Below are 10,743 nucleotides of genomic sequence, written 5' to 3'. Positions count from 1 at the left end.
AGTATAAGAAAATAATGTCACCACATGTGAGTAAATATATTAGTCAGTTATTTATTTAGCTACCAGCAAGAACTTATCTGTAAGAAGTTTGTGAATGATGTTGTCTTTAGTGTCATTTGTCAAACAAAACTACTGATCGTTCGCTTGTTTTCGCCTGTTGGCTGTCAAGATTTACTGATTTTCTTTGTTCTCTGTTGGTGTAAAAAATGTCTTTGGGTTTTAGACAGTTGTGTGGAATAAATGAGAAATTTAAAGATCTTCCACTTGACTTTTTAGAGGTGTAACAGGTGTTTTATTGTTATTATTATTCAGATTTGTTGTATAAACCCAAACGATTAATGTATAAATCCAGGAATTTCTGGCGAGCTAGTTTGTTATGGTAGTCGCAGCCCTACTCACGCTACTGCACTTCTACAGTATAACCTGTCCCGAAAAGAGGTTTTGAACATTAAGCCGATGCTCAGCGAAGCATTCCACTAATAAACATGCAATTTTTCAAGTAATGCATGTTTGTATATAGATGGTATCGTGCTTCCTGGAAGCAGAAGTGTGTTTTTGAGAAATTTAACACAGCGCCTGGAAAAAAAACCAGCAAATGAATGAAAGAGCTCCTGAATTCTGACAAATGATTTATCACCGCCGCTGATGAAGTTTAAAGTCTCTGTGTGAAATGCAGCAGCGCTTTTGTTCCAACTCTCATCTACCTTGTAGCGTGTTGAGTATTTTAAATGAAAAAGCAGCTCTCTTGGCACATAAGCGGCACGGCACGGCCCGACGCTCATACCTCCCCCGATATTATCGTCAGTACAGTAGTAAACAGGAAGGAGGGTTTAGTGTACCAACCGCTACATTTACACAACATGTTGTGTAACGATATAACAACATTATCTCTCTTTTTGGACTCGTGGCGGTGCCACATTTAAAGACGCAGAGGCTTTGTAGTCAGACTGACCTGAACTCAGTGATTTTAGTGGAAGAACTAAAGCAAACAGTTCTGATTATTCTGTTTCCTGATCTGACTTCCAAGATTAACGATGAAATGAAATGACAGATTCCCAGTGGAAGCAGCCGCTCCCTACCGAATAACTCGAGAGTGTTTGCGCCGCATACGTAAATGTGTAACTCCTACTGCGTATTATGAGTAGCTGCTGTGTCGCCCAGTCTGTCTCGCAGCTTGATTATGAGTTTGGAATGTCCATAAATTGGTACGGAGTTGTTTGCAGATGTCTGGAATACCAGCAAAAAGAAGCCTAAGGACTGTTAAGGCAATGCTATGTGATCGCAGGCTTTGGCAGCCGTTGTGTTTGGAGAAGGTGCCACCAGTAGCCTTAATGAAGACTAAATAGTAATATTGGAAGCATGACAGAATATTCAGCTGTCCTGGCAAGCGTTTGTGCAGCTCGGTGTTTGTGCTTTGGCTACGTGAGCGTAAATCAAACAATAAAAATGTGTGTGCGTGTCGGGTCAGCGCTGCCCCGTGACCTCGTGGTCGGAGAGTGACAAAGTCGGCGAAACAAGAATGCGAGAGAAGTAGCTTATCGTGGTGTGTGTAGCCAGAAAAACAGGAAGTGGCAGCCAGTGACATCTGGAGAAACATCTGGAGAAAGGCCTCGAGGTGTGTGTGTGTGTGTGTGTGCGCACATGTGTGTCCTGCGGTGTGAAGCGAAGTCCTGTTGTAAGGACTTTTTGCAGCGCGAGCATGTGCGATGCAGTTGCGTGCTGACGGAACAGAATTTAAGAGGTCACTTCAAAGTGTCTCTTGTAAACGTTGGTGTGCGCTGCTAGATGAACAGACCGCGGCGCATGTCATTGCCTCACGCCGCGAATCAAAGGCCGCGTTCTTTTCATGATGTCATCCGCTTCCTGCTCGCTGCGTGTCGTCCGCTACAGTAGAAAAGCCTCGAAACCTTTTCAGTCGTTGATTTATTGAGACATAATTCACTGTCTTGGATTCTTTGTTTGACTTTTGGGTTCTCAGTTGTTTCTTTAATGTATTCTGGGGCTACATTTCTCAGCCTGTAAACTTCCAGGACAAAGGGGAACAGTGGATCCCTTCAGCCCCATGAAGCATCTTAGTGTCTTTCAGCTCGTTGCTTTGTTTTATGGCCGCTCTCATCAGTGTCACGTCCAAGCCGAAGCAGCAGCTGTTTGCAGCAAGAAACCGCTGAAAAAACCCTCTGTGCACCACTTGCTCTGGACCAAATGGGTTGCATTTATTGATTGATTGATTGATTGATTAAAAAAATAATAATAATAATAATAATCTGCCAGTTATCTTTTTGATTGACCAACTGATTGTTTGATCTGTGGTCTTGTCCAAAACCAAAGGATTTAAGGAAATACTATTTTTTTTTTTTTTTTTTTTAAATGTAAAAAAAAATCTTATGAGAATGTTTAAAAGTCTTGCTTAAAAGTGATTAATCAATTATTATATTCTAATAATAGTTGCCAATTTATTGATTAATCAATTAATGTTGTGTTTTAGGGATTTCTTTTTTATTTCTTTTTGGCATTTGTCCTTTATTTCAGCAGGTGACAGTGGTGAGAACAGAGAAAAAATATGCTGCAAATGCTCCCCAGCCGTGGATGTTGCATTTCTGATGAATTATTTAGTCTCCAGACACCCCCGACTAATTAATTAATTGACTACTTGTTGCAGCTTTACAGCACAGAGACCAGGTTACAGACTAGCTGGTGAGCAGATTTAGCAGCTCAGGAGTTAAAGTAAAGATAACTCTCGTGTTTGTTGCGTGGCCAGAACTACAACAAAATTGCATTTGGATAATCAAAAAAAATTTTAATTTTTTGTCTTCTCCTAAACACTTTACCTTACTTTCGATGTGCAAACGTCATGAGCTTAAGTTAAAATAAGAATTAGAACTCATGAGGACATATAAAAAGACAAGAGAATGCACTTAGACAAGGCTACGTAATCATGACACAGCAGATGTTGGTGATGTTCTCCTGCTGTGGATGGTGCAGCATCTTGACTGCTGCTGCCTCAAGGAATCTCCTTTTGCTTTGTAAAACATAGACCAAGTGTCTCCTCTGCTGAAGGAGATAGGAAAGGAAGGACCTCTTCCTTGCATTTAAAGCATGCAGCTAGCTTATCCCATAGCTGCCACTTCTATACTTCCAGGTCATTTCTCTCAAGTTAGGAACCTCCTGAAGCAAAAGTGATTCTTTGACTTCAAACCGTCTTCTTTATATCAACTTCTTAGTGTTGTACAGCTTGTTCAGCTAACAAAATGGTAAAAAAAAAAAAAAGAAAAAGAAAATAAAAACAAATACAGGTTTAACTCTCTGAGCCCCAAGCAGTTTTAGGCATTCTCTGCTTCTGTCATTTTTACTCACTGTGGGTTAATTTTTTACTGCAATATAACATCCTGCACCTTTATTTAAAAAGTACAACCATGGCTAGAAGTACACAGGACTCAAAAATATATTTTGTGCAGCATAACAGAGTGATATTGTTGTAAATCATAAGAAAAGAAAAGAAAAAAATATTGAATTTCTTTGATTATTTACTTTACAAAAAAAATGAAATCAACATGTACAATTGTGCCCTCAGGTGTAACTACTACCAATAGAGTTCTTAATTAGTATTTATTCATATGTCTCCACTCTGCTCTGTGTAAACACAGCCTGCAGCCGAAAGCCCTCTGAAGTTTTGTCACATGATTGTTGGTCACAGCCGAGTCACTGATGGCTTTGAGGTTTTCCCAAGGAGCAAAGATTTTTTTAGTTTTTTACAGAATCTAGTTAAAGCAAATGGTATATGTTGATTTTAATGAAGTAAACTTTCTGACATTGCAGCATGTCACAGATATTAAGTTAAAGGATGGTTTAAAGTCTGGCAGTTCTTCATGTTTTCAGTTTTGGGCTCTGGTCAGTGGGGTTAATGTGCCTTTTCAAACCTGTCAGTAGGTTTTGAGGGTTAAAATGTACTCCGTTTTGACTGTATAACTCCATTTCTGTTGTTTCCAATATTCCTATCGTAAATCTGTAAGTTTGTTGATGTCAATTTCTATATTATACACCTACATGACACACTTTTGTTGAGCTAAACGTCTGTTTGCTTCTATAGCTGCTGCTTTTCTGTCTTCATCGCCATGTTGAGACGTTAAATCTCAGACTTGTCCTGTAGCACAGCTGTGGAAGCCTCCGTCAGCCTGTTGTGGACCTTTGCAAGTCATAAATCCAGCAGTATATTGTGATTTATAGTCCATATTTTCACGCTGGATCATCTCTACCAGTGATGCTGTAAAGTGAGATTGAGCGAGTGTGTATAAGCTTAATACCCAGTGAATTATGTGATCATTGTTTCGCCCTCAGCAGTCGGAGAGTTGAGCTCGACGGCAGCCACCCCGACTGAAAGAATTTAGTTTGTGTTGGTTTTAAGGAGAGCATTAGTGTCACATGGTCGACACGCTGAATCAGATGCTTTTCTGCAAGAAAGAATTCGAGGGCTGAATGGCAGCTTTAGTGCAGCCTCATAAGCCACATTTTGAAGAGAGCAGTCATCGTTTCAGATTGTGTAAGTTAAGAGATAATGTTTTGAAAAGGAATCCACTTAATTAGCGTAATCAAGGTTTAGCTTGTATCTTTAACACAGTAGGAAAACTGACTAACTGGTCCACTCATTGAGTTTAGAGCTGTAGTTGATGCTTCTAAATACCTCCACCTCATTGTGTTTATTGGCAGCTTTGTTCTGTGTGTGACAGTTTGTCTCTAAAGTCGCTTTGATTTGTTATTTTTATCCATTATCTTAACAGGGTCTGAACCGTCTCTCTCTCTCTCTGTCTTTCCATGCAGCTCACAGCCATATTTGCTTTCGGAAGCTGTGGCGGATTCTCTGGGAGGAACATCATATCTCTCTTCTGTGGAGACGGCAAGAATGAAACTCTCAACGCCAACTTTAACTACCCGTTCAGGTGAGGTTTTCAATGCGTTTTTTTGTTATTTTCAGTGTCAGCGATGACGACGTTAACCTTCTCTCTCGTATCGTCGGCAGGTTGAGCGAGGTCCCGCTCATTGATGGGAACACCACGCTTTGTAACCGCTCCGTCTCCACCACACACATGGTGGGAGACTCGGCCTCCTCAGCCGAGTTCTTTGTGGGCGTCGGCATCGTCTGCTTCCTGTACAGCATGGCGGCTCTGCTGGTCTATTTAGGCTACATGCACGTCTACAAGGACTCTGATTTTGGACCCATTTTAGTAAGCATCGACTTCACCTCTAGTAGATATTAGAGCAAACTGTTTCTCTCTTGATTATTTTAAATAACTGTTTCACCCTTATGATGAATTATCCAGTCAATTTCATTTAAGTTCATTTTAACTTGATTAACTGTATGTCATTGTGTAATGCAACACTACACAATTAAAAAAAAAACAACATATTAAAGTGTAAAACAGTCATTAAACCGGCAGCTTCAATGTGATACAATTAATTTTAGAAAACCAAAGTACCAAAGCTAGGTCTGTATATTAAAGTGCAACATGGACATGGCGGATATTTTACAAGCAAATCATCATTTTTGTGTAATTGCTGTCTGACTTTGATATTAGCTTTAAATTCTATTTAAAAAATTCTGCCAAATTCACAGGACAGCTGTCATCTTTAACTTGTGGATGATGAGTTTGTTAGATGAAATTTGGGTTATAGAATCAGGGGTATGAGCTGCATTTTAGTCACTAATTTATACTCATGCTGTAGTTGGACAACAGAATAGTAAATGTGAACATTATGGCTGCATTTAAATACAGTAAAGTGAGCACAGAGAGCAGGAGAGAAGCAAACAGATGCCTCTGGGTTTCCCTTCTGGTGCTCATGTATAATGTTGTTCTGCTGTGGTCTATGTAGTATCCAAACTACCTTTCTGTTGCGGGATCCTTTCCTGAGCTCTAATACATTTGGATCTGTGGAAACTTTTACACCGACCTGAGTTGAGCTGTCACCATTTGCTAAAACTGTAGCGCTGACTGCAGCTGACCAGTTACTGGAGCCGAAAAAGACTGACGTCATATTGCAAGAATTACACAGTGATACTAAAGATATACAAATAACAAAATAGAAAAATAAATTGATGTTGACGCGTGCAGCAATAAAATCATCAACTAATTGCAGCAGTTCTAGTAGACAAAAGACAAACTTGAAGCGAAGTCTTAAATTGACAAAATCTCAGATAAGGTTTTGTGCATTTTCAGAGATGAGAGGCTTGTAGCGTCTGTTCGAAGAGCTGATGGGTTTGCTCTCTCCTCCAGGACTTTGTGATCACAGCCTTCCTGGTCTTCCTGTGGCTGGTGTGTTCGTCCGCCTGGGCAAAGGGGTTGCAGAACGTGAAGGACGCCACGGACACTGACGGCATCAGCGGCACGCTGGCGCTCTGTAAGGGCACCAACGTCACCTGCGAGGTGACGGAGTACGCCAGCATGCGGGCCCTCAACATCTCTGTGGTGAGAAAAAATACAGAGCAGACGCACAGAACATTGTGGTTCACTCTCGTCTCACTCACCTCAGCATTCATTCACTTCTATTGAAAAACAATGATGTAAACGCTGAATTTATTTCCAACCTGAGAATCTACACAGTTGATCTTATTTAATAGAATAATAATGTAATAATGCACTAACAACTGCAGTCATGAGACACTGAGCAGTAACACTTTAATTTCACTCAGACGCTGTAGCTGCGCTCTGCTCAATATGCGTCACATCCTATTAAACTTCAAAGTCCAAATCAGATTTGGTCTTCTTTAGCCACACTCGCGTCATGGCTGTAGAGAGGCCAGTTTCAGTTGGTGTCCGTCAGTCGTCCTGCCACGCTGGTCTGGATGGAAATATCGACGTCATGTGGTCGACTGAAATGTCTTGACGATTGTAATGACATTTGCTACAATCAAATTGACTGTATATTCTCCTGAGAATGAATTATAGCACTCTCATGATCTGTTAACTCTTCATTTACACGTTCATCATTACGTCATCATCTTTTAGTTTAAGTTGAGTTTGTTTTCGGTAAACTAAGATGTGAAATATCTGCAAACTAGCACCACAAACAACTACAGTATGATGGTCCCTCATTGAGTTTGGATTTTGCCTTTCAAACCTGACGACACCTTTAACAACTTTAACAACTTTAGAAATGATTCCACTCTAAATGTTACATTAATTTACAAACTAAACATCATGCTGTATTGAAGGAGATTCAACATTAGCAAGACCATGAACTTATTTGTCAGATGTGAACTGAGTTAGCAAATCAGGTGAGATTTGGACTCATTTTATAGTTGACTTTGATGCAATTTGACTTGTTTTTGCAACCAATGGAGTCGCCCCCTGCTGGTTGTTAGAAAGAACGCAGTTTGAAGTCACTTTTACATTGAGTTTCCTTTTCAGACCAATTGAGCTCGAAGCACAGCCTCAGTTGTGGCCTAAGAAAATTGAATCATACAGCAAGTTGAGGGTTCAGCTTCGTACCAACCACCCTGAAAGAATGAAATTTGTGTTGGGTCCAAGTGAAGCACCGAATCAAACACTTTTATACCTCTGAAAGAAAGAACTGAAGAGCTGAATGGCATCGGTAGTGGAGCCATATTTCATGTAAAGCCATCATTCTTTTCAGATCATGCATGTAAAATATTGACACAAAATAATGGATTTGATTAAAGAAATGAGGAAACTTTAACTTAGTACAGATGTTGATTAGTTGATCTACTTATTTCAGTTCTGAAAAATGTTACTCTTTTATGAACAAGGGCCTGTTGTTAGTGTTTGAATGTGTCATCAGCAGTGATGAAAGGGAAGTAAGTACTTTACTTTTACTCAATCATGGCAGCTAAGTACAATTTTGAGGTAAGTATTTAGATTTTATGATACTTTATGCTTCCATTTAACCCAATTTCTAAAGGAAATATTGAACTTAGTATTCCTCTACATTTATTAGACAACTTTGGTTACTTTAAAGATGAATATTTTACACAATGAATAACATAACAAGCTTTTGAAATACAGCACATTGTTAAAGATTATAGCAGGGATTTCCAAACTTTTTAGCTTTAAATACAAAACCTTGTGCATTCAGGGTCACATTTTTTTTCGATTTTTTTCCTCTAGACTTCACAGATTTTTTTTTATTTCAATAAATGATCCAATATCAACATTGCTGCTCATACCACTATGTGCTTTTTGTAATGTGCTTTTATTTAAATAGCACGACTTTCTTCCTCTATTGGAGTATGTTTACATGGCTGTATTAGTACTTTTACTGAGTTATCAGACCTGAACACTTCTTCCACCACTGATCATCCCCTAAATTTTATAGTGTGTTACAAGAAAGCATTTGCTATTATTATTAATGTGTTGTTTTTTTTTTGGTCTTCCAGGTGTTTGGCTACCTCAACATGTTTGTGTGGGCGGGCAATGCCTGGTTTGTGTACAAGGAGACTCGTTGGCACTCCCAGAAATCCTCCTCCCACCCTGGACCTGGAAGGCAACAGGTCCCTGCACCGATCTAACGAACACGCAGCGAGACAGTCGTATAAAAACAAACCGTAACGCGCACACACCGCGCATGCAACAACACACTTACGGTACACAGTCGAGTATAAATGCATGCATGCAAAATTCATGCGTAGACAAATGTGCATAAAAACATTTTTAGCACACACAAAAAAAAGTGAAGAGGATGAAGACAGATTAAATGAAGGACAGACTGATAGGTCATCTGTAGGTATTTGGACCTTATTGTTACAGCAGCTGCTGTTTAATTGGCATTTTGTAGCTTAGAATGACTTTATGTTACATCATTCTTTGCACATTTCTGAAAGAAATATACATAAAAGCAAAAATATTCCCCTAAGCAGCCCAGGAGCAGTTGGCCAGGTGGGCAGAAGATGCCGTCACACGTAAGGTTTGATGTGCCTTTATGTTTTTAACCTGCTCCACATACTATAGCAACACCAATACAGTTAGGATGCCAAATACTTCTTATGCTTTAGCAAGCACACACATTCACAGACAACCAAACGTTCAGACCAAATTTAAGCTTTATAGCAGCATCGTGCCTTGTTTTTAGGAATTATACACTTCTCTAATTCCATTTTCTGCTTGAGTTTATTACACTTAATCACATGCAGATGAGTGTGAGGTACTTTAAACCTGCTCTCGAAGATATCAAACTAAGCATATGGAGCAAAAATTACATTTTTTTGTGAGGAAAAATGTGAGTTTTTCAGGGTAACACAGAGGGGAGAACTTTTCACTGTGAGGCATCGTGTTATTTAAGAAAACCCCTTTAAGATTTTGCATTCATTGGAAGATAAATTGGTAAGTGTAGACACCTGTTTTCCCACTGTTCAATTATGTTTTTGCACATTTTATATCGTTTTAAACTTTTCCTTCCCTTTTAATTCATTGGCTCTCTCACAGTTAAACCATTTACCCTCTAGTGGCAGAAATCAGAAGCTGCAAATTTAAGCGATTAATGACCAAACTAGAGAGTTTATCATGATATGCATCTATAAAAGCTTGTATTCTTGCAGGTTTAAAGGTCAATCTACGCATGAAAGCAAATTTAGTTTTTTTTTTTAAGCTTTCAGATACTCAAGCAAAGAGGCCTCCTACTCAAATATTAGGAATGTAGTTTGTCTATTGTTGTTTTGTCGTTGTTCACACATGGTGCTTAATGTGATTCTAAAATGTCCTTCAAAGCACTGCGAGTTTCACTCCAAGAAGAACACATGAGAGTTTGCTTCTTTCTTAGCCCAGGAAATAACCTTCTACCAAGGTACCAGTTAAAAGAGGAGTCCTGTGCCTTCCTTTAGTCATCATGTTGAATGTATCAGCAACATCACATTTACTATTTAATTGTAATTTTCATCATTTTCTTTTTTCAAAAAAATATTCCACCGAATCTTCTTTTCCTTCTGCTTGTTTCATATCTCCATGTGATGTTAAATCAATTATTTTGTTGTTGTTGTTCCGTCCAGAACATCTTGTTCTCCGCCGTCTGCCTTATTATAATCCATCACAAGACACCGAACGACGAGCTGGTTTTGTGTTTTCTATGAACTGTGTCACTTTTTTTTTTTTTTTAACTGTTTTTCACTTTCAGTATATGCAAATTGTTAGGTTGAGTCGTGTGATTCTGTCTTTTTTTTTCTTGTTCGTCTGTTGTGTTTTCACATAGTAAAAAAATGTACAATGATGTAAATTCCTTTAACTTTACCCAAAGACGAAGTTAAATGAAACATCTAGTGTGTGTGTTGTTGGGTGTACTGGTTATACCTTCTGCACTCCTGCAATCATTATCCGTTTTAACTATAGCTTTTTAATGATTTGTATGCATTTAACCTGCCAAACTGTCTTATCCAAGAGAGCTATGCACTCCATGACATGCACAATTCCAGTGTACTTTTTGTTTTCCCAATAAAAATGAATGATTTTTTTTCATTGATCTCTTTAGTGAGTGTCTTTTTGATCCACACTTTCAAACACCCATAAGAAAACCAAACAAAATGTCCACTCTGCTCCACATTTTTCATTGTTTTCTCGAGTAAATGTGACAATTTGTGCGTTTGTGTGTGTAGTCGAGCCTCCGTATGGAAACAATTTCACAAAACCTAGTAGTTTCGGTACAAATGCAAGATTTCCTGATGCTGTGCAGGTGAAAACTTTACACAACACATATGAAATTCTTGCACTGTTTCGCCTCTCCTCATCGTTTTGTATAAAATCTGTT

At 38.9% G+C, this 10,743-nt stretch overlaps 1 protein-coding gene across 1 annotated transcript in view; it reads left to right on the top strand.

Annotated features, from left to right (window-relative positions):
- The window catches only part of sypl1 (synaptophysin-like 1), a 13,606-nt gene extending 3,148 nt beyond the window's left edge, over positions 1-10,458 (top strand). Inside the window, exons 3-6 of the mRNA XM_008278891.1 lie at positions 4,816-4,934; positions 5,015-5,219; positions 6,267-6,458; positions 8,387-10,458. Coding sequence (XP_008277113.1) covers positions 4,816-4,934; positions 5,015-5,219; positions 6,267-6,458; positions 8,387-8,518 — 648 coding nt within the window. The 3' untranslated portion in view covers positions 8,519-10,458. The remainder of the gene's footprint in view (positions 1-4,815; positions 4,935-5,014; positions 5,220-6,266; positions 6,459-8,386) is intronic.
- Positions 10,459-10,743: the final 285 nt, after the last annotated feature.

Source organism: Stegastes partitus, unplaced genomic scaffold (assembly GCF_000690725.1).
Source record: "Stegastes partitus isolate 25-593 unplaced genomic scaffold, Stegastes_partitus-1.0.2 Scaffold137, whole genome shotgun sequence".
NCBI classification, from domain to species: domain Eukaryota; kingdom Metazoa; phylum Chordata; class Actinopteri; family Pomacentridae; genus Stegastes; species Stegastes partitus.
The sequence above is the reverse complement of the archived record's forward strand: the minus strand, read 5'-3'. Positions and strand labels throughout refer to the sequence as shown.